The sequence below is a fragment of the Desmodus rotundus genome, chromosome 3, assembly GCF_022682495.2.
Source record: "Desmodus rotundus isolate HL8 chromosome 3, HLdesRot8A.1, whole genome shotgun sequence".
NCBI lineage: Eukaryota > Metazoa > Chordata > Mammalia > Chiroptera > Phyllostomidae > Desmodus > Desmodus rotundus.
Window position 1 is genome coordinate 54943962 of NC_071389.1, and position 22303 is coordinate 54966264.

The window sequence follows — 22303 nt, forward strand, 5'->3', positions numbered from 1 at the left end:
TGGCCTGGAGAGCGGGTAACTCCTCTGTGTGCTGTAGATTTTCCTGGGCATTTGTCACCCCACAATGGCTGTAATGACCTTGGCATCAGGCTCTTACTGGGGATTAATAACTGGCTGGGCTTAATGGCCCTTACTGCGTCCTGGGCCATTTTCCCAGCCAGCCATTCATTCCAGCAGTTCCCTGGGCTCTGGTCATTATGGCTCCCTGGGCCCAGTGGCAAACGGCAGGAGCCTCCTTCTCTGCAGACAGAGGCTTCTTCTCTCCTTGGCACTAATACAAAGGGCTGGGGTCTGTGGGCAAGTTATTGGTTAGGGCACCACATTATGTCTTCTTTTTCTGTCTCAGGAAGTAAGTTTTCTCAGAGGGCAGAGCAGGCAGGAGGCTGGGTTTCACTCACTCATTTATCAATCCATCCATCTCTTCGATACTAACTGAGTGTTCTTTTTGGGTCAGAGAGCAAGAGAGGTTACCAAGATTGGAGTGACCTGATATGGCTGCCTATGTTTCCTAGCAAAGGATGGAACACCTCACCAAATGGGGCTTCCAGGAAAGTGTCCCCAAGAATCAGGGAGGCTGAATACTGTGAGGAAGAAGTCAGAGAGAAGGCCTTGCTGGGCAGTGAGTTCACTGGGAGCCACCTCCCCTCTTTGGAGTTTTATCCCCCAGGCTGCTTAGAGGAGCCTGAACTTCACCTTCCCGCACTGCGCTGAGTGATTCAACCCAGCATTTGAATGCTCAAAGGAAGAACATGCAAATACTACAAGGAATCTTAACCCACCTGGGCAGGGGCACTTCCACCCAGATCATTAAGACACAAAGGACTATAATAGCACTGAGATGAGGAGGATCATGGTTCTCTCAGAAGACTCTATCACATCCCAAGAAATGGTCACACGGTTTGTATAATTTGTAATCATTCTGCCTCCCAAGACATCATCAGTGCCTCCAAACACACACAAAAAAATAGACTCCATTTCCTCCTTTGTAAGTGATTCAGCCTTTGGCACATGCCCTTGTCAGCTGCGGGAAGCATAACATTATGTTTAGAACAGCTATTGTCATTTTACTGGCACCACTTACCAGAAGACACTTAACGTGTAATTCAGACTCCAATTTTTTGGACTTGTTTGGTGCGTCTGCACAACTCAAAGAGTGGGTGTTGGTGCCGAGGCAATCAATACCTCGGAGCTAAGGCAGATGGGCAGGGGCTGTGAGGTAAAGCTTTCTGGGACTAGGGGGGCCCTCTTGTGTTTCAGCAGTGCCCACTCATCTCAGAGGGTCCGTATGGCACAGCCAGGAGCCTTCCCTGAAAGCGTCCTCAGCTGAACTCACGTGAACACAGGATAAAGAAAGCAAGGGATGGCATTGGAATCTCCATAAGGTGACACATAAAGTAAAAGTAAAAAGGGTTTTACTTGTCAACCATCCTGTGCTCTGAAAATTTCAGCAGAATAATTATGGGAGAAAGAGATACTGGGAACTTTCTTCAGACTGTTTTCCTCTGTAAAAATGGGCACAATACCTTGAAATTATACATCAAACTAGAAAATGCAGGATGATAATTTTCTAGACAAGTCCAATGAGAAAAACCATGTTCCTATGGTCTTAGGGGCTAGTGGAATAAAATCTTACAAACTGACATTATTAAGCAAATGTACTGAGTTACATAGTACCTCAGGGGTGTATTAAGTGTGAGGAAAATGTCTTTTAAATGAATGAATGAATGAATTGAATGTCATTTGGCCACAAGTATCTAGTTGGTCCTCTTTTTGTTTTATAGGTGAGAAGGTCAAGTACCTGATTTGTGATAGAGTCTGCTTTAGGCCCTAGGTCTCCTGACCCTAATCATCACTGAGTAACCTGCTATTTGCAGACGCCCTTGTCTTCTTTGTAGGAAATTTTGAGTGGGCTTCTCCATGAGGACAGTTTTCTTGGGATGCAGGACTTTCCATGCTGAAATGCAAACAACCCCTGACAAACTGGTTCAGTTGGTCACCCAAGTGTCAGAGTCTGTCCTGGGGACCTTCCCTGCACCACTGCCAAACCTCCATCAGCCTTCTGCAGCTGGGTTTCAGCCTCTATCACCTCTGCTCCACTAAGACTGTTTTGACCAAGGTCACCAAATCCAAAGAACACTTTTCAAGTCTGGCTTCACTTGTCCTATCATGTTTTATGACACTATCGAGCACTCCCTTTTTAAAAAAATTATCTTGTCTGCGCAGGAGGGCTGGCCCCTGCACCCGTGTGTGGTGGCTGAGAAGCTGGAAGGATATCTTGGCTATAAAAGTCTCCCTTGAGGAGCACAGAGTCTCAACCCCATGCTGGGACCCCCCCACCCAGAGCACCAGGGCTGGGAAGTGGAGCGGAGCCTACATAGCATCAGATAGTGAAAATCAGCAGGATTCTGTTTGCCTGGAAGAGGAGAGAGTCTGCTAGAAACCCAGGTGCTCTCTTAAAGGGCTAACACACAGGATCTTGCTCTCAGGAACTTACTTCCCTCTTACTCAGTAGAGGGAAGGTGACTCAGAGCATACGGAAGTCACAAAGAGAAAATCTGGGTGCCATGGCCTTAAGGAGAGATCTGGAGGGTCAGCTACTGACGTCCCTATCCTGAATCAATATCCCACACTGCCCCTCAGGAGCCATCTTCCCAAGGTCCAGCACTCCTATTCCCACAGCACCAGCCTGGAGTACACTAATCCAGTCTTCCAAATAGCAACATAACCCTGTCAAGCTTGAGTGCAGCAGAAAGGACTGTTGGCTACACACCATAGGAACAACTGTAAGCAGACACTTAGACAGATATTGAGCTGTGAGGCTTTGGAATGGGGGCCAGTCTTCTTCCAACCTGCAGGCTCAACCCACATCACTCCCAATGGGAGACTATTTTGTTTTATCTTCCCAAGTCCTGGTGGCCCCACCCTGCTGGGCTCAATTCCTTTGGGGAAGGAAGGGCCACTAAGAGCTGGGTGCACATCTCTCAGAGGCTCCAGCCTGGGGCTCAAGCAGGCATGACTATGCAGTTAAGGGGAGGTTTAGAGCTCACTCTCCTGCAAGCTCAGCCAGCACCACCCCCAATGGAAGACTATCTTGTTCTGTTTTCCTAAGTCCTGGTGGCCCCACCCTGATGAGCTTCCTCCTGCAGTATGGACAGCTGGCTGCATCCAACCTGGACCTATGGTGCATCCCTCTTCAGAGAGCTACAGTTGGAAACTTGCTGAGACTGAGTGATACAGCTCTGGAGTAGGGGCCACATTCTCCCCATTGAGTGCCTGACCACACTGCTCCCAACTAGGCTCATCCTTCCGAACCAGTCACCTCACCCTAGCAAGCTTGCACTGTGTGGAAGAGGCAGTGGGGCACAGCCAGCTTGGATCCACTCTACAGTCTTTCTTCAAAAAGCTCTTGGAGAAGTTCAGGCAACCTCAAGGGGTAGCTGACAGGTGGATGCCAACAGCAGAGAGCCTTGGACCTTTTATTGATCTGTTCCCAACTCAGAGCTGCAGGAAGCCAACCCTTGTACACATCTTGGGCACTCCCAAACACACCAAGGCCCAACAAACACAGCCACAATCAGTGAATAGTGTGGTAGCTCCAGACAGGTAGCCCAAGGATGGTTACACACAACCTCTGACACCAACTGGCACTAGAACCCCATCCAAGTGGGCCCAGAACCAACACAACCAGTGGTGGGCTTCAAACCTCACCAGAGCCTGACCCAACTAGCCACACAAACAGCACAGCCAAATAAGGCCTCCAACAAGCACCACACCCTGATGAGAACTACTCCACCTCAGGGTGAAGCTCCTGAACAGCAACTCGTACACAGTGAACAAGTTCCATCTTTATAGTCAGCCAGCCTGAGGGTTAACTCCACCCACAAATGTGCTGACAGTATTCAAGACTCAACTACACCAAGAGGGGCCACATAATCCACACAAGAAACATTGCTGGAGCTCCTAACTCAGGTCACTGAGACCTATAAGACACCTACACCATAAAGCCCTCATACTAAGCTTGGGAGTCATAGCAAATCGACCTAATACACAGAATCAAACACAAAAATGCAGGCAAGCACTGACTGGTATGGCTCAGTTGGTTGGGCATCATCCTGCAAAACAAAAGGTTGCCAGCTCAATTCCCCATCAGGGCACATGCCTGGGTTGCAGGTTTGGTCCTCGGTTAGGGTACGTATGAGAAGCAACTGATCAATGTTTCTCTCTGTCTCTTTCTCCCTCCTTTCCCTCTCTATAAATAAATAAATAATAAAATCTTTAAACAAAAAAGGCAGACGAAATGAGGAGGCAAAAAAAATATGCACCACATGAAAGAAGAAGAGAAATCCCCACCCCCCAAAAAGAATTAATGGAAGCAACCAAGATACAAGATGCAAAGTTTAAAACAATAGGTATATGGATGCTTAAGGACCTCAGGGGAAGTATGAATTAATTTCACTGAGAACTTAAAGAGATAGTAAGCATTAAAAAAGGCATAGAAACCATTAAAAAATAACCAGTCAGAAATAAAGACTATAATATCTGAAATAAAGAATGCACAAAAAGGAATCTGCAGCAGGTTAGATGAAACTGATGATCGAATCAGTGATTTATAGAACAAGCTAACAGTAAGCACCTAAGCAGAGCGACAAAAAGAAAAGAGAATTTTAAATAATAAGGACCATGTAGAGGACCTCTGGGATAACATCAAGCGTGACAACATTTGCATCTTAGGGGTGCCAGAAAAGGAGAATCAGCAGAAGATCAAGAACCTGTTTAAAGAAATAATGGTTAAAACTTCCCTTAAGTGATGAAGAAAAAAGTCACACAAGTTCAGGAAGCATAGCAAGTCCTTATCAAAATGACCCCAAAGCATGCAACTGTAACTGAATAACAATAAAAATTTTTTTAAAAAGACCCCAAAGAAGCCCACCCCAAGACACCTAATTAAAACGGCAAACTTAACGACAAAGAGAGAATCTTAAAAGCAGCAAGAGAAAGACAGTTACCTAAAATGGAGCTCCCATAAGACTGTCAGCTGATTTCTCAACAGAAACACTTCATGCCAGAAGTGATTGACATAAAATATTCAATTGATGAAAAACAAAGACCTACAACCAAGAATAATCTATCCAGCAAGGCTCTCATTTAAAATTGAAGGTGAAATAAAGAGTTCCCAGACAAAAAAAAAAAAAAAGCTAAAGGAGTTCATCTCCATCAAACCAGTATTGCAAGAAATATTAAAGGGCCTTCTTTAAGAAGAAGAAATAGAGAGAGAAGAACATAGGTATAAAGAATAAAATGACAATAAATAAGTACCTGTCAATAATAGCTTTAAATGGAAACAGATTAAATGCTCTAATCAAAAGATATAGAGTAGCTGAATGGATAAGCAAACATGACCCATAAATATATTGTCTACCAGAGACCCACCTCAGAACAAAAGATACACACAGACTGAAAGTGAAAAGATAAAAAATATATTCCATTATAATGAAAGTGGGAAAAAAGGAAAGGTAGCAAGACTTATATCAGACAAAATAGACTTAACCAAAGGCCATAACAAGAGACAAAGAAAAACATTAAATGATATACAAGGGATCAATCCAACAAGAAGGTATAACTCTTGTAACCATATATGCACCCAACATAGAAACACCTAAAAATATAAAGAAAATCCTGGTGGACATTGGGGGAAAGATTGAAAGCAAGACAGTCATAGTTGGGGATTTAAACAAATAGATCCTTCAGACCCATCCCCCCCAAAAAAATCAACAAAGCAGCAGCAACCTTAAATGACACACTAAACTGGATGGATTTAATTCATATTTATGGAACATTTGGTCCAAAAGCAGCAGAATACACATTCTTTTCAAGTGCATATGGAACACCCTCTAAGATAGACCACATGCTAGGACACACATAGGCCTCAATAAACTCAAGAACATTGAAATTATATCAAGCATCTACTACATATGGAGGCTAAAGAACATGTTATTAAACAATCAATGGGTTAACAACAGATCCAAGGAAGAAATCCAAAGTTACCTGGAGACAAACAAAAATGAGTACACACCAAACCAAAATCTGTGGGAAAAACAAAAGCAGTCCTGAGAGGAACATTCACAGCATTCCAAGCCTACCTCAACAAGCAAGAAAAATCTCAGATAAACCATCTAGCCCTACTCCTAAAATAACCAGAAGAACAACAACAAAGCCCAGAGCAAGTAGAAACAAGGAAACAATAAAGATTAGAACAGAAATAAATGACATAGAGACTAAAAAATTATATAAGAGATCAATGAAATGAAGAGCTGGTTCTTTGAAAAGATCAACCAGATTAACAAACCTTTAACCAGACTCATCAAGGAAAAACAAAAAGAGTGAATGTCCAAATAATTAAATCAGAAATGAAAGAGAAGCAACAAATGACACCACAGAAATACAAAAGACTATAAGAAAATACTATGAACAAATATATGGCAACAAATTAGACAATCTGGCCAAAATCATTAAGTTACTAGAAACATACAATCTTCCAAAAGTGAATCAGAAAGAATCAGAAGATCTGAATAGGTCAATTACAACTAATGAAATCAAAACAGTAATCAAAAACGTTCCAATAAACAAAAGTCTCAGAAAGGATGGCTTCCCAGGTGAATTTTACCAAGCATTCAAAGAACTAATAACTATTGTTCTCAAACTATTCCAAAAAATTCAAGAGGAGGGAAGACTCCCAAGCTCATTTTACAAGGCCGGTGTTACCCTAATTCCAAAACGAGTTAAATACACTATAAAAAAAGAAAATTATAGACCAATATCCCTGAGGAACATAGATGCTAAAATCTTCAACAAAATATTAGCAAACCAGATCCAGAAACACATTACAAAGATCATACAACATGATCAAGTGGGATTTACTCCAGGGATGCAAGGTTGGTACAATATTCACAATTCAATAAATGTGATATGTCACATGAACAAAATAAATGATAAAAATCACATGATCATATCCACAGATGCAAAAAAAAAGCATTTAATAAAATCCAGCACCGATTTATGATAAAAGTTTTCAGCAAAGTAGGAATAGAAGGACCTCAACATAATAAAGGTCATATATGACAGAGCCACAGCCAACATCATACTCAACAGGCAAAAACTGAAAGTGTTTCCCTTAAGACCAGGAACATACAAGGATGGCTGCTTTGATCACTCTTTTCAACATAGTACTGGCAGTTCTAGCCAAAGCAATCAGACAAAGAGAAAAAACAAAAAGCATCCAAATTGAAAAGAAAGAAATAAAACCATCATTATTCACAGACAACATGATACTGTATATAGAAAACCTTAAAAACTTCACCAAAAAATTACTAGAACTGATAATGAATTCAGTAAATCAGCAGGATACAAAATTAATATCAGACATTTGTAGCATTTTTATACACCAATAATGAACTATTAGAAAGAGAAATTAGCATCATTAAAATGGCCATACTACCAAAAGCAATCTATAGATTCAATGCAAATCCTATTAAAGTACCAATAGCTTATCTCACTGATGTAGGACAAATATTCCAAAAATTTATATGGAACCATAAAAGGCCCAGAATGGCCTCAGCTATCTTGAGAAAGAAGAACCAAGTTGGAGTTATCACACTACCATATATAAACAGACACATAGCTCAAAGGAATAGAATAAAGTAGAGAGCCCAGAAATAAACCAGTGCCTTTACGGTCAATTAATATTTGACAAAGGAGGCAAAAACATATAATGTGGTAAAGACAGTCTATTCAATAAATAGTGCTGGGAAAATTGGACAGATACATGCAAAAAAAAATGAAACTAGACCACCAACTTACACTATACACAAGAATAAACTCAAAAAGAGAAACAAAGGGAAAAATAAACAAATGGGACTATAGCAAAATATAAAGCTTTTGCACAGCAAAGAAACCATCAACAAAATGAAAAGCAACTCACTGCATGGGAAATCATATTTGCCAGTGATACATCTGATAAGTGGCTAATATCTAAAATATACAAAGAACTTATACATCTCAATAGCAGGAAAAACAATCCAATTAAAAAATGAACAAAGTATCTGAATAGACACTTTACCAAAGAGAACATATAGATGGCCAATAGACGTATGAATAGATGCTCAACATCACTCATCATCAGAGAGATACAAATTAAAACCACGATGAGATATTACCTTACACCTGTCAGAATGCCCATCTTAAATAAATCAACAAACAAGTGGTGTTGAGGATGTGGAGAAAAGGGAACCCTCAGGCAGTGTTGGTGGGAATGCAGACTGGTGCAGCCACTGTGGAAAACAGTATGGAATTTCCTCAAAAAATTAAAAATGGAACTGCCTTTTGACCCAGCTATTCCACTTCTGGGAATATATCTGAAGGAACCTGAAACACTAATTCAAATGAACATATGCACCCTTATGTTCACTGCAGCATTAATTACAATAGTCAAGATTTGGAAGCAACCCAAGTGTCCATCAGTAGATGAGTGGATAAAAAACTGTAGTGCATTTATGCAATGGAATACTATGCCACCTTAATAAAGAAGGCACCCTTACTTTTTGGGAAGGCATGGATGGACCTGGAGAGCTTATGCTAAGTGAAATAAGCCAGTCAGAGAAAGACAAGTACCATATGATTTCATTTATATGTGGGATCTAATGAACAAAATAAATTAACAAACAAAATAGAAACAAATTCATAGATACAGAAAACAGACAGAGCTGTTCAAAGGGAAGGGGTTTGGGGCTGGGTAACAAAAAGGTGAATTGATTAAGTAGATAGAGGTGGGGAGAGAGAGAGAGAAAGAGAGATAACAGAGACACAGACAAGTACTTGTGATAGCCAGAGGAAAGGGGTGTGGGGGGACGTGGAAGAAGGCAAAGAGGGTATAGATGGGGCTGGAGAGACTTGACTTTGGTCAATGGGCACATGATGCAGTGTGCAGATGATGTTTTATTGAGTTGTACACTTGTATGGATTTGATAACATGTATTACCCAGATAAACTCAATAAAAATAATTTGCTTTAAAAACAGGGAAAAAACATTATGCCATCTGTTTGTTTCCATCACGTTGTCCTTTCCTGGCTTTCCTCCCACCACACTAAGCCTTCCAGACAGGCTCAGATAGTCCCTCACCTTTGGTCCCATGGGCTCTTGTGCCTAATCATATCACAGTACTTACCACATTTTTTGTCTGGGGCCACCCTGACCTTAGACTGCATGCCCCTTGAGAAGAAGGACAGCGTCTCTTATCTGTCTTGCTATTTACATCACCAAGTTCAATGCCTGACACGATACAGGAACTCTATCACTGAATATATTGTTGTTGAACTTTCCTTCTTCATCCTTTATGTACAGGATGTGCAGGCAAAACAAAGAAAAGGAAAATTAAGTATTTCCTTCTCCTTTGGCTGATGAAATTGTCTTTCACCCCCTGCAGTTCATCCAGCAAATTCAGAAGGGCTCCCTACTCCTGGTTCCAGCAGTTTAGGGGAGAATAGTAGCCACTTTCTGGGTATCTGTAATGTGGCTTTTCTTCAGAGGGAAGGTTTGGTCTTAACCACATGTCACCGTCATTAACTTAAGGCTCTAGTTGGATGAGTCTACTGTGAACGGGCTTCTGCGGAATGGAGGTGTTAGATAGAAGACCCTCGCCACTTTGCTGCAGCCACCCAGCTCAGTACCCTAAGAATAATGGCAACACTGTTGATGAGGAAATAGCATCATTGTGTTTCTGGGAGGGAAAAAGGAGGTAGGCAATGGTACATCCCATAATATTATTCTATTTATTCCACTGCACTGAAATCCCTAATAGTGAATACCATGGGCTCTGCAGACAGATATCGTGGTTCACAGCCCAGCTCTGCCACTTCCTAACTGTATGGTCTTCACTTTTCTATCCCTCAATATTCTCATTAGCAAAATAGTATCTTTCTTGTAGTGTTATTTGAAGAATTAATGTACTTATAGAAAAAGCTCAGAACAGTACCTGTCATATAGAAAACATCAGAAAATATTAGCCAAAGCAGCCACTCTTTTTTTTTTAATTTTTATTGTTATTCAATTACAGATGTATGCCTTTTCTCCCCATCCCTCCACCCCACCCCAGCCAAACCCCCGTCCCTCCCCCATCTCCACCCTCCCCCTTGGTTTTGTCCATGTGTCCTTTATAGTAGTTCCTGTAATCCCCTCTTCCCACTGTCCCCGCCCCCCCTCCCCCGGCTCTGGCTATTCTTAGATTGTTCTTAACTTCAATGTCTCTGGTTGTATTTTATTTGGTTTTTTCTTCTATTGGTTATGTTCCAGTTAAAGGTGAGATCATATGGTATTTGTCCCTCACCACCTGGCTTATTTCACTTAGCATAATGCTCTCCAGTTTCATCCATGCTGTTGCAAAGGGTATAAGCTCCTTCTTTCTCTCTGCTGTGTAGAATTCCATTGTGTAAATATACCATAGTTTTTGGATCCACTCGTTTGCTGATGGGCACTTCGGTTGCTTCCAGTACTTAGCTATTGTAAATTGTGCTGCTATGAACATTGGGGTGCACAGATTCTTTTGGATTGGTGTTTCAGTGTTCTTAGGGTAAAATCCCAGCAGCGGAATTGCTGGGTCAAAGGGCAGTTCCATTTTTAGTTTTCTGAGGAAATTCCATATTGTTTTCCACAGTGGCCTCACCAGTCTGCATTCCCACCAACAGTGCACTAGGGTTCCCTTTTCTCCGCATCCTCTCCAACATTTGTTTGTGGATTTGTTTATGTTGGCCACTCTGACTGGTGTGAGATGATACCTCATTGTGGTTTTAATTTGCATCTCTCTGATGGCTAGTGATGCTGAGCATCTTTTCATATGTCTCTGGGCCCTCTGTATGTCTTCCTTGGAGAAGTGTCTGTTCAAGTCCTTTGCCCATTTTTTAATTGGGTTGTTTGTCTTCCTGGAGTGGAGTCGTGTGAGTTCTTTATATATTTTGAAGATCAGGCCCTTGTCTGAGGTATCATTGGCAAATATGTTTTCCCATACTGTTGGTTCTCTTTGTAATTTGGTGCTGTTTTCTTTAGCCATGCAGAAGCTCTTTATTTTCATGAGGTCCCATTTGTTTATTCTTTCCTTTATGTCCCTTGCTTTAGGGGATGTGTCTGTGAGGATGTTGCTGCGTGGAATGTCTGAGATTTTCCTGCCAATGTTTTCCTCACTCTTTCTTTTGCACCCAAGTCTCAGTGTGCTCTACACAGCCCCTCCTCATCTTGTTACACTATATCGCACATCTCTCCTGACCCGCTTTCCCTCACTAAGGTATGGACTTGGAGGGATTCTGCTTTTCTATTCCATTTGCATTCTTACTGCCCAGCATGTCCCTGCCACCTACGAATAATCAGATGCCAAATGAATGATGAATGTGCAATGGTAGAATCTCCATTTCATAAGCCCGTGTGTCAAATACCAAACCAAAGCGACCAGTACCGATTTAGCGAGTACCTGTGATGCTCCACTTGGGCCAGTCATCCTAATAACAGCTACCATTTATGGCATGATCACTGTGCCTGGTCCTATGGTAAGGTTCAAACCTTTGTATTTTTGCAGGTCAAATTCAAATGGCTCAATCTAATACTGTATTTTAATGTTATCAAGGTAAAATAGGGGCCATTAATTATCTTAGTTAAAGATGAAAAGAACTGAGACATGTGGAAATTAGTGGCTTGCCAAGGTCATGGGCAGTAGGTGGTAAAGACAAGGCTGGGACCATCCTGTGAGCCCCTCTGGGCCACTACGCAGGGAGGTGGCTGTCCTCAGGTGCTTGGTTTCCTTCTGAAGGCAGAGCTATGGCTCAGGAAACCCCCAGGGTACATGTAAGACTGAGTACATTGGACCCGGTTTCCTGAGACTATACAGGGAGCCAGTGTGTCCTGTTCAAAGTTAACAGGGAGGAAGGGCAGAGGTCTGGGGAAAATCTAACAACGGAACTTCCCTTCAGAACATTCTTGATTGTCATTTTCTTGTGCACTTGCTGGCCTTGGCCTCAGGTCTTAATTACATTATCTTCAAACAGCAAGTAAGAGATGTTTCTCATTAAACAGGAACAGGGGAATGGTTAATTTGTTGGCACGCAGGTGTCTGGAAAGCAAATCATTGGTTCGGGGTGTTGAAATGAGCACTGTCATTGCAGCTGTGCCGGCTGGGCACCGCTGGGCCAGGGTGGCGTCCACGCCTGCGCAGGGCACGCGCGTGCTCACCGGATGGGGCCTGTGGCCCTTAGCTCTAGGCTTTCTACACATTTTACAGATAGACCAATTCAATTTCTCTCCCTCTCCTCTTAAAAAGGGAGAAACTGCCTAATTATCATTTCAAAATTACAACATCTGAGGGATTACATCAGCATGTCTTTTCCCATGTGATTCTTAGACAATGTTTATTTGGGATAAACGTATTTGTACAGCATCCAAGAATATTGATAAACACTTAACTTTCAATAAGGTGAATTAAGAGCGTTAAAGCTAATATCACAGCAATTTGTGGTGCAGTCTTTTCTTTGATTTGGGGGTAACTTTGGATTCAGAAAGATCTGGGTTACTTGCTAGTTCTGCATTCTTGGGCAAATTTCTTAACATCTCCGAGTATCCTTGCCTGTAAAACGGTTGTACCAGCAACCTTTCTGGGTTCATGTGATGGTTCAGTTATTCAATATCAGCGAGTCTTGGAGCCCAGTGTCCGGCAGATCAATGCTAGCTCTCTTTCCCTCTTGTCCAATGCTCCCTGTCACTAAACAATTTAGAAGAGAATGGTAAACACGAGAATGTTGATGAGGTAATAGCAGAAGGAATATATTCTGGAAGGAGAGGGAGATGAGAGATAGGCAGCCTTCTGAAGCACAAAAGTGACCCCCTGGTGCCAATGGAGGGTTGCCGCTGATGGTGTTCTCCCGCCTTTCAGCCCCTGAAAATGCACTGCAGGGACTGTGCCCTGGTGACAAGCTCGGGACATCTGCTGCGCAGCCGGCAAGGCCCCCAGATCGACCAGACCGAGTGCGTCATCCGCATGAATGACGCCCCCACTCGGGGCTACGGGCGCGACGTGGGCAACCGCACCAGCCTGAGGGTCATTGCACACTCCAGCATCCAGAGGATTCTCCGCAACCGCCACGACCTGCTCAACGTGAGCCAGGGCACGGTGTTCATCTTCTGGGGCCCCAGCAGCTACATGCGTCGCGACGGCAAGGGCCAAGTGTACAACAACCTGCAGCTCCTGAGCCAAGTGCTGCCCCGGCTGAAGGCCTTCATGATCACACGCCACAAGATGCTGCAGTTCGATGAGCTCTTCAAGCGCGAGACCGGCAAAGACAGGTACGGAGGAGTGAGGCGGGGGGATCCCGCAGGAGCACGGGGGAGGGAAGGAAATGTTGCTGCTGGCTAATTTCACCAAAAGCAACATTGTTGCTAAGCGTTTTGTGGGGGTCCCGCTTCTCATGCCTTTGACAGAGCTCACCTGTAGATTACTCCTGGAAACCGGGCTGCTCAAGATGAATTTACAAGGCAAAGAGAGATGAAGAAATGAGACCATTATAGTGGATAATCCAGGGCCAAATCCCCATTTTGGAGGAAGAGGCCACATAGCCGCTGGCTTACACTGGTAACAAGTGCAACATAATAACTTTATTGCATTTCATTTGCCTTGTGTGAACACTCCCAAAAAGAAGTATATGGGTGTATTTTTCCTTTTCAAAGGCAAACATTTATTCAGTCAACCAATGTTTATTGAGTATCTACTACTTCACTGTACCAGGCACCAGGGATTCAGTCAAAACCGAGACTAAAGCATGCCTTCCTGTAATGCAAAGCTCACCGTGCAGGCGAACACACACCGAGCAGTGGCCAGTGTGCTGAGCGTGAGCAAGGACAAGAAAATGGTGCTATGACATGCAGGACAGAAAGACCTGCCCAGGTCTAGGGAAAGACTTTCCAAACTGTCCTTACAGCTCAATCATGGGACATGAAGTAACACACTGAGTCACTGCGAGGTATTTTTTAATGTAATGGAAAGAAATGGAATAGAGTGACATAGAACAAGCACTATGAGCATTCACCACCTACAGTGAATAAGACAAAGTATTGCTTCATTAAATAATGTTTGTTTGGGTTTTATATGTATAAGTATACAGCTGTAGAAGGTTCTTTTGGAGGTGATAGAAATGTTGCACAATCTTGTGACTATATTGAAAACACTGAATACACACTTTCAATGGGCCCTGCCTGGTGTGGCTCAGTGGGCTGGGTGTCATCCTGGGAACCAAAAGGTCGCTGGTTCAATTCCTGGTCAGGGCACATGCCTGGGTTGTGGGCCAGGTCCCTGGCTGGGGGTGTGCGAGAGGCAACCAATTGATGTTTCTCTTGCACATTGATGTTTCTTTCCCTCTCTCTCTCCCTCCCTTCCCTTCTCTCTAAAATAAATAAATAAACTCTTTAAATAAATAAAATGTAATGAAAACCATACGTACATACACACATACATGTATACATGCTCAATCATAACAGGTATTTCTTACTATCAGTGTAGGAGATGGAGCAATGAGGGAAAGGTTTTCTCAAAAAGATGTATTCAAGCTGAGACCTACGCCAACAAGTTTTTATCCAGGAACCTGAGAAGGAGAGACATAAATCTCCTTATGGGTACAGGGTCAGGGGTGGGAGAACGTGCAATGGGTTAGAGAGAAGTCCCCTAAAGCTGCAGGAGTCGGGGCAGGGAATGAGGTGGGGGCAAGTGGCCTGAGATGAGGCAGACATGGCTCATGGGCTGGCCAAATCCAGGTTTAAAAAAAAAAAAAAGACACCTAGGTACCAAAAGGAGGAGAACAGCAAATTCCAAATACACAGCTCTTGGTTACAATTCTGACCCTACCCCTCACTAGCTGTGTGGCCTGGGACATGTTACCAATTTCTCAGTGACCTCACATGTGAAAAGGGCATAGGGACTAGGCCTCATAGGACTGGTCTAATAATTAAATTCCCTTGTTTTCTTAATTCCAAACATGTACTTTTATAATTAATATACATTTAATGATGTCATTTACGCTCTCTTTTAAAACTACTTCAGAGTCTATTTTATATCTTAAAACTAAAGAGATACGATAAATGAAACAAAGACTATAAAGCACTAAATCCATGATTTGTCTACTTTAAGCAGCTCATTACTGGAAAACAGAGTCTTAAAGAAAGACCAAAGGCTAATGTTCCCAAATTCTTTGCTTGAAAGAGCTTTCTTTTTTTAATCCTGGAGACCTTGTGACCATCGAGAGCTGGTCCAGGCAGCAGTGGGCATGGCATCAGGTGGAGAGAGGGGCGGAGGAGCTGGCTGCTGGCTGCTGGCCTCCTTCCCTGGTCGGCCCTGGTCACTACTGCGAGCTACATGATATCCAGTCATTTATTGCCCTTATAAAACCACAAGTAAGAGAGACTATCACTCATTTGATGAGTTATTTAACCAACAGAGCACCCTATGAGGAAAGAAGAATGAGGGGAGTTATTTATAGTTTCATTTTTGACTGGTTGGAAAACTCTAAATAAGTAGAAGTTTTCAAATGAAAAACACTTCTCTTTTTTAGTGTAATGGTTGTTTGCTCACTTTAAGTATTCCCGACACACCCCTGCGGTGTTTGCCGGGTCAGGTAGTTAGCCATTGCTGTGAGTCTTCTTAACAAACATTGTTTTCATTTGGAAACTTGGAGACTACACATTCCACCCCTTGTTCCCTTAGATCTGTAGGAAACAATCCCGCATCAAGACATGTCTCACTCACTACATTTATTAACATCCGACCAGTGGAAACCTTTTGCTCAATAGGTCTGTCTCCCTGGTGAGCCCAGTCGGAAGGAGGAAACGAAATCTTTGTGGATGGCTAGTGGGCCCCTCGGGTGCAGACATCCACCCATGAGGGTCCACACAGTCCCTGCTCAGGGGAATCTCATTTGTGGACTATGGGTGCCGAAGGGCATTGTGACCTCTACAATCAGAGTGCCTCTTAGCTTTAGGAAAGGATCTTAAAGAAGATAACATTGTATTGATTCAATATTCTCATGTGTCCATGTTCTTAACTTGCAACCTACTCCAAGCTAAAAGAATCAAGTCTAAAACAGCCCTTTAGAACAAAGCTACATCTGTAAATTAAAACATAGAACATGTAGGGTCCTACAGTATTTCTTTTCTGGATGCTTTCCTTGAAACCTAGCAAAACGGTAGCATGTATTGAAGATACACAAATGGGACACCTAATTTTACATATCATGATCAGGGCATTCGTTCCAGGCTAATATTTTGAGAAGTAGAATAATTCAACAGATTTTGATTTATAGAGGTTTTACCCCACTTACAAGTGGAGGAAAAAAAATGACTCAGGAACAATCTGCAATTAAGAAGCATGACAAATGGCATGGATGGCCAAGTGGCGTTCTTTAACATTAGAAAGTAACTGTACTTGAAAATAACTTTATAATTGAATAAGGGTACATTAGGAAAATATGATTCAGAACCAATATTATAGTAATTAGATAAAGGAAGCATAAATGAAATAACTGCGGGAAGAATATTTCCATAGAGATTATAAATGAGATTCTGGTGGAGCAGAAAGGCCTTTAATTGTAATTTAGTATGCACTATAGAATTATCAGCTCAGTGTGTTACTTCATCATATAAAAGAATATCTGATAATTTTCCCTAATAAGCACATGACAGCTCTTCATATTCCTTCATTACAGCTGATTAAGTATAAAAACAGTAGCTATTCCTTTGTTGGAAAAAGTGTTCAAATCTTTTCAAGAAAGCCAGCACAAAGCAGTTGCATTTCTATAGCATGGGATCCCAAAAGGCTATTATTTAGAAAGTCTGGGGAATTTTAAGTGGCAGTTTGAAGAACTCTTCACTGCAGTTTCTTTAGGCCTCCACTTGGTATTCTTCCCACTTTTACCCATGAACCCTTTGTCTGCACAGCCACATCCTCCTGTACGCCAGGCGGTGTCCTGTGATCTCTGCTGTATCACACACAAGAAAGCCAAAGTTCTGGGGGAATTTCTGCCCCGGGAGACGCCCTCCTGGTGTTCCCGACAACTCTAAAAGCATGGGGACACAGGTGTGATCCCCAGATCTGGGCCCCACATCCTCCCAGTTATTCACTCACCCCCTCTGAGTCTAGACAACTGGCCCTCACACGGTCACAGCCACATAGGCGAAGATGAGCTCTAGTTTGAGGCACCACACTTCCTTGCCTCCCCCCTCCCCATTCAGTCACTTCTGCTCCCTCCCACCTCCTTCATTCCCAAAGGTCTTATGACTATACACATATATGTATATATATATCCCTGGTGAGAAGAATTGGGGATTGTTAATACCTGCATAGGCTGGAGGCTCCAGAATTTTGTGATTACTTCCTTGATTACTGCTGATGGCTCCTACTCAAGAGTGAGTAGCAGTTTCTTTGTAGGTGCTAGAAAGCCCTGAAAAGAATGACAATTATTTAGTTCATTTGCACCCATTTAGCAGCTAAGAGAGGAAAAGGGGGTCTCAAAGTATCAACATGCCAGACAAGACACTTTTTATGGTGTTCTCTCCTTTACTGTTCAAAAAGCCCAGGAAGGTGAAGCTTCCCATTCCTGCTTTACAGGTAGGAAATTAGGACCCAAAGACCAGCAACATAACCCGTTGCAGGTCATTCAGTGAGTTAGTGATAGAAACTGCTAAGGTTATAAACCCATGGTGTTGTCATCTTTAGGAGCCTTTAAATCATTTCCTGGCCTAGTAATGGATTGGGATACAATGGAATGGAAAACAAAAAGGAGTCAAGGGATTAAGCACTAGAAAGTTGAAGCTGTGAACTCAGGAACGACTAAATCAATCATTCCTGTCAGGTATTTGACAAAACAAAGAACTTCTTAAAGTGCACCCCTTTCTTTGTTCCTTATGTGAAATGGAAATAATGCAAACTGCCTAACAAAAAGTCTTCCTTCCCAAAGAGGGGTGCCACACAGTGCAAGGAGAAGGCCTTTCTGCGGTGCCGGTCTTCACATCACATGTGGTGCTATGGCTGAGCAGAGTCAGACAGTCTGACCTTGGGGACAGGTGTTTCCATCTGGCTGATGAGGCATGCTATAAGCACTAGGAAAAAAAGTGAAAGTGTAACCCCAAAGAATTGAGCTAATATCCACAGTAGCATAGTACGGTAGACCGAGTTTCTCACAGGGTCAAACTAGACCTTGATGCTGTGTCTCCACAGTCATCCTCAGGCTTGGCCTGTGGTTGGAGCTCAGTACCAATGTTTGAGTGGGCAAATGAGTACATGTTGGATGCACAGATTCACTCCTTAAATTTTGTCATCTTTTGATCTTCTAATAAAAATTTTCAGAGGGCTCTGAAGATTCTGAAGTAAAATAAAACAGATGCTCATTTAAACACAAGCATTCCTTTGGTTCTTTTTCCTCTGGTCATTAGCCTCTCTCAAATGAAAGTACAGCTGGTCCTCAAATAATGTTGTTTTGTTCAACATGCTTTGTCCTAATGTTAAAGAGGGGAAAAATCGATTCCCGGACAGGGCCACTGTGTATGTGGAGTTTGCATGTTCTCCCCATGTTTTTGTGGGTTTTCTTCAGCTACTCTGGTTTCCTCCCACGTCCCAAAGGTGTCCACATGAGGTGAACTGGTGTGTCTGCGTTGTCCCATTCTGAGTGCGTGCGAGTGAGTGTGCCTGGCAACGGAAGGGCGTCCTGTCCCTGTCCGGGCTGGGGTCGAGCCTTGTGCCCTGAGCTGCTGGGACAAGCTGTGACCACCCATGACCTTGAACTAGAATAAACAGGTTGGAAAACAATCATCCTACATTTTCACTAATCCTTCTAAAATGTATGTATAGTTCACACGTATTTCAATGTTCAGTATTAAAAGTGCATTGGGTCTTTATTTAGATGTTTGATTATTATTTTGTTACCAGAAATATTCCATAGGACTTTAATTCTTATTTATATCAATTAGCCTATGGTAAAATTGGTTTTGTCATAAGTCATTTTGCTTAAAGTGGCAGTGTCCAAGAACCTATTGTCGATGTTAAATGAGGACTTACTATACTCCTAAAGAAAGACATTCGATCAAGTCGTTGGTATTAGTCTAGTTGAAGGCTAGCTTCAACTAGATTATTTGATAGATCAATCAATTGATAGTCAGACACATTTTTAATCATATTATCCACCCTGCTTGGGGAACAGGGAATATTTCTAGTTAGTCAAGTATCCCAGTTAATAAGGGGTTGACACGAGGGGGTCATCCTCTTCCAGAACATTGAGTTGTGGTGATATGCACTTGAACAGTGGAACATCACGAGTCCACCCTGGTGGCCCATCAACAGCATTTATCATTGTACCCTGGAACGTGATGGTGTTGGCAGAGGTATCTCCCTGGTAAAGTTCCAGCTTTTATCAAGTGCAGAGAGAGTGTATGTGTTTCCAGTCAGCTTTGCTCCAGGAAGGGTTTCAGATGGTCATGGGTATGATGATTATTCCACCAGCTTTCAGACTCAACTGTTGTTCCTTCCAGGAAGATCTCCAACACTTGGCTCAGCACTGGCTGGTTCACAATGACGATCGCGCTGGAGCTCTGTGACAGGATCGACGTGTACGGCATGGTGCCCCCGGACTTCTGCAGGTAGGGTTCACTCTGCAGGTGAGACTCACCAGCAGAGCTGTGCAGGGTTTGTAAATATCTAATTCCAAATATCAGCCTCAAAACATGTCTGTCTTCTCGAAGCAATTAATTAACACGTCCCAAGTTCTGGTTCTGGAAATAACAAACAGCATTTAATTATGTGATATAAAATATTGAAAGCTTTTGTTTGTACTACTGGAGAATTAATCCATCTTGTGGGCTTCATTTATCCTCTGAATATCTATCAACCAAAAGTAATGCAATAATTGGCATAATATTCAAGATGAACAAGCATTAAGAAATATTTGTTTTATTCTCATTTAAAAGGAATGGGGTAATTTTTTAATGAATTAAAGAGGAGAGGTTTTTATGGTAATGCCTGTTTTCTAAAATTAAAATATTCCTTTGAGCCTCTTCCCTTTCCACCAGTTTGTGCTCCTAAGGACGAAGCACGGGCGTAATTATTTTGATGAATCACTTTAAATGGAACACACACGCATCTCTGTTGCTGCCTTAAGTTACCTCCCGGCATGTGCCCAAGCAGCGTATGTGTCCTAACACATGAACTGATTTGCAGGAGCTCGACTGAAAACTCATCCGTAATTTAAAGTTGCGGTGCCTATAAATTCAGAAAGTGCCCTAGTTTTCAGCAATGCCTGATGTTGGCACATCGCCTCAGTCCTGATCTTCAAATGGTAAAACCTGGGGTGAGGGGTGCTGTAAAATTGTTCAGTGAAATGTATGCTTGCCTCATGTGTTTTAAACCTAACACTTTCTCAAAAGCCATGAGCCTTTACGCAAATCTACAACATGGAGGTTTGACACAAGGGTGAGAAAGGGGCATTAAATCACGCTGTTTCCAGTTGGCCACTTTTCTCCCCAAACCCCAACAGCAGCAGCAGTAGTTTATGTGAGAGTAGGTCACAGAAGGGGAGGCCATGTGTGGACAAAGCAGGCCTCTGTTATGTGCCCGGACACACCCCTCCCGCAGAGTGACACAATGTAGTAAGGCAGGGTGTACAGTCTGCAGCCAGACTGCACAGGTTCCAAGCCCGGCCCCGCCACTCACTAACCTGGCGTGACCTTGAGAACATTACTTAGTCTCTCAGTGTCTCAGATTCCACATTATTATAGGTGGAGATGATGATAATAATAGACTCTACCTCATAGGGTTGTAGGTGGATTAAACAAGTTGATACATGTAAAGTGCTTGGAATAGGGCCTAGTACATGGCAAGAGTTAGCTTGGATTCTCACCCAGTTCCTCATCACCTAATTCACTGGCCTTGTTTCCCTGTTTAACAATCTATGAGCAAAAAAGTAGGTAGGATGGTGTAAGAAAGCAAACTACCTCCTCAAATCAACAGGCCAACAAAGACAGTGGGAGGGGCACTTATGGGCATGCAAACAGCTGTCAAAGCTGATGGTTCTACAGCAGGCATAATTCTGTGATATTGCCAGTAGGATGCCAGGAAGTGCATGAATAAATTGAAATGTTAATGACTAAGGAAATATTCCCTTTATTATGGAAAACAAATGAAAGGCAAGTTAACCTATCCCTTCTCTTGCTCAGAGTTAGCGCTCAAGCCCTGTCCGTAGACGGGAACAGTCTATGGAACGGCGCTAACGAGGAAGTCAAGACACTGCCAATGCACCCTATGTCGTCACCAGCTCTGGGCTTCCGTTCCTCAGCCGCCCTTCCACAGGTCCGCTAGTTGTTCTCACAAGGTGCTTTCAGCAAGAACTCTCCAAAAGGATCCCTCTGCCCAGTGTCCTGTCAGAGAAAGCGGGGAAATGTGTGGGGTGTCACCCGGAGGAGAGGGACAGGCTGGAGAGAGCAGCCTGTTCTGTCTAAACCCTGTTTACAAAGAGTGAGAAGGACCAGGAGCAGCACAGGCTGATGCTCAAGTTTCTTTCATCTTCATTCCAGAACATGTCGGTTGAACCACCAGGCATCCAATTCCTAACTGGGTGACCTTGAGCCTTGCTTTCCTCATCTGCAAAATGGCGATAGGAAAACAATGAGAGCACGCGGGTCACGGTGAGGGTTAATGAGTTCACGAAATTAGAGCATCTGATGTAGTGCCCGACACACAGTTAGTGCTCAGAGAAGATTGTTATTACTACTTTAATTCACTAATATTATGCCACAGATATATGAATTTACTATTATTATTACTATTATCCTAAGTTCTTGAGATTTACCCTGAAAGGTATTGAGAACTTGGGGAGGTTCAAAGAACAAGACACGGCTCTTGTGTAGCAGAGGCTCTCAATAAGCCTTCCCCACACCAAAAACCAATGAGCATGGCAAAGCCTCTTAGAGTCAAATGACTCTTGCAAACAGTATCTGCAACCAAGAATGAAAAAGCAGTATGTAAGTCGATTCCTCTACTGCTCTGACCATTTCCACCGCAGCTTTTTTATTTTATTTTTTTTGCCTGCTTCTCCTCGTTGCTCAGCCTGGGTGTTCTCCAGCGACAGAGGAGTGGGCAGGTATGCCTAGCACCCAAGTGCTGGCACCATGTCTTATTTATGTCAGGGGCCATGTGTCACGCAGGGTACATGTGTCATGAGTTCTAAGATTTCAGAAGATAAG

The 22303-nt window shown here is 42.8% G+C and overlaps 1 protein-coding gene across 1 annotated transcript in view; it reads left to right on the forward strand.

The window, feature by feature from the left end:
* Positions 1–22303, forward strand: part of ST6GALNAC5 (ST6 N-acetylgalactosaminide alpha-2,6-sialyltransferase 5) — a 161538-nt gene that overhangs the window by 130297 nt on the left and 8938 nt on the right. The window contains exons 3-4 of the mRNA XM_053921512.1: positions 12966–13375; positions 19598–19705. Coding sequence (XP_053777487.1) covers positions 12966–13375; positions 19598–19705 — 518 coding nt within the window. The remainder of the gene's footprint in view (positions 1–12965; positions 13376–19597; positions 19706–22303) is intronic.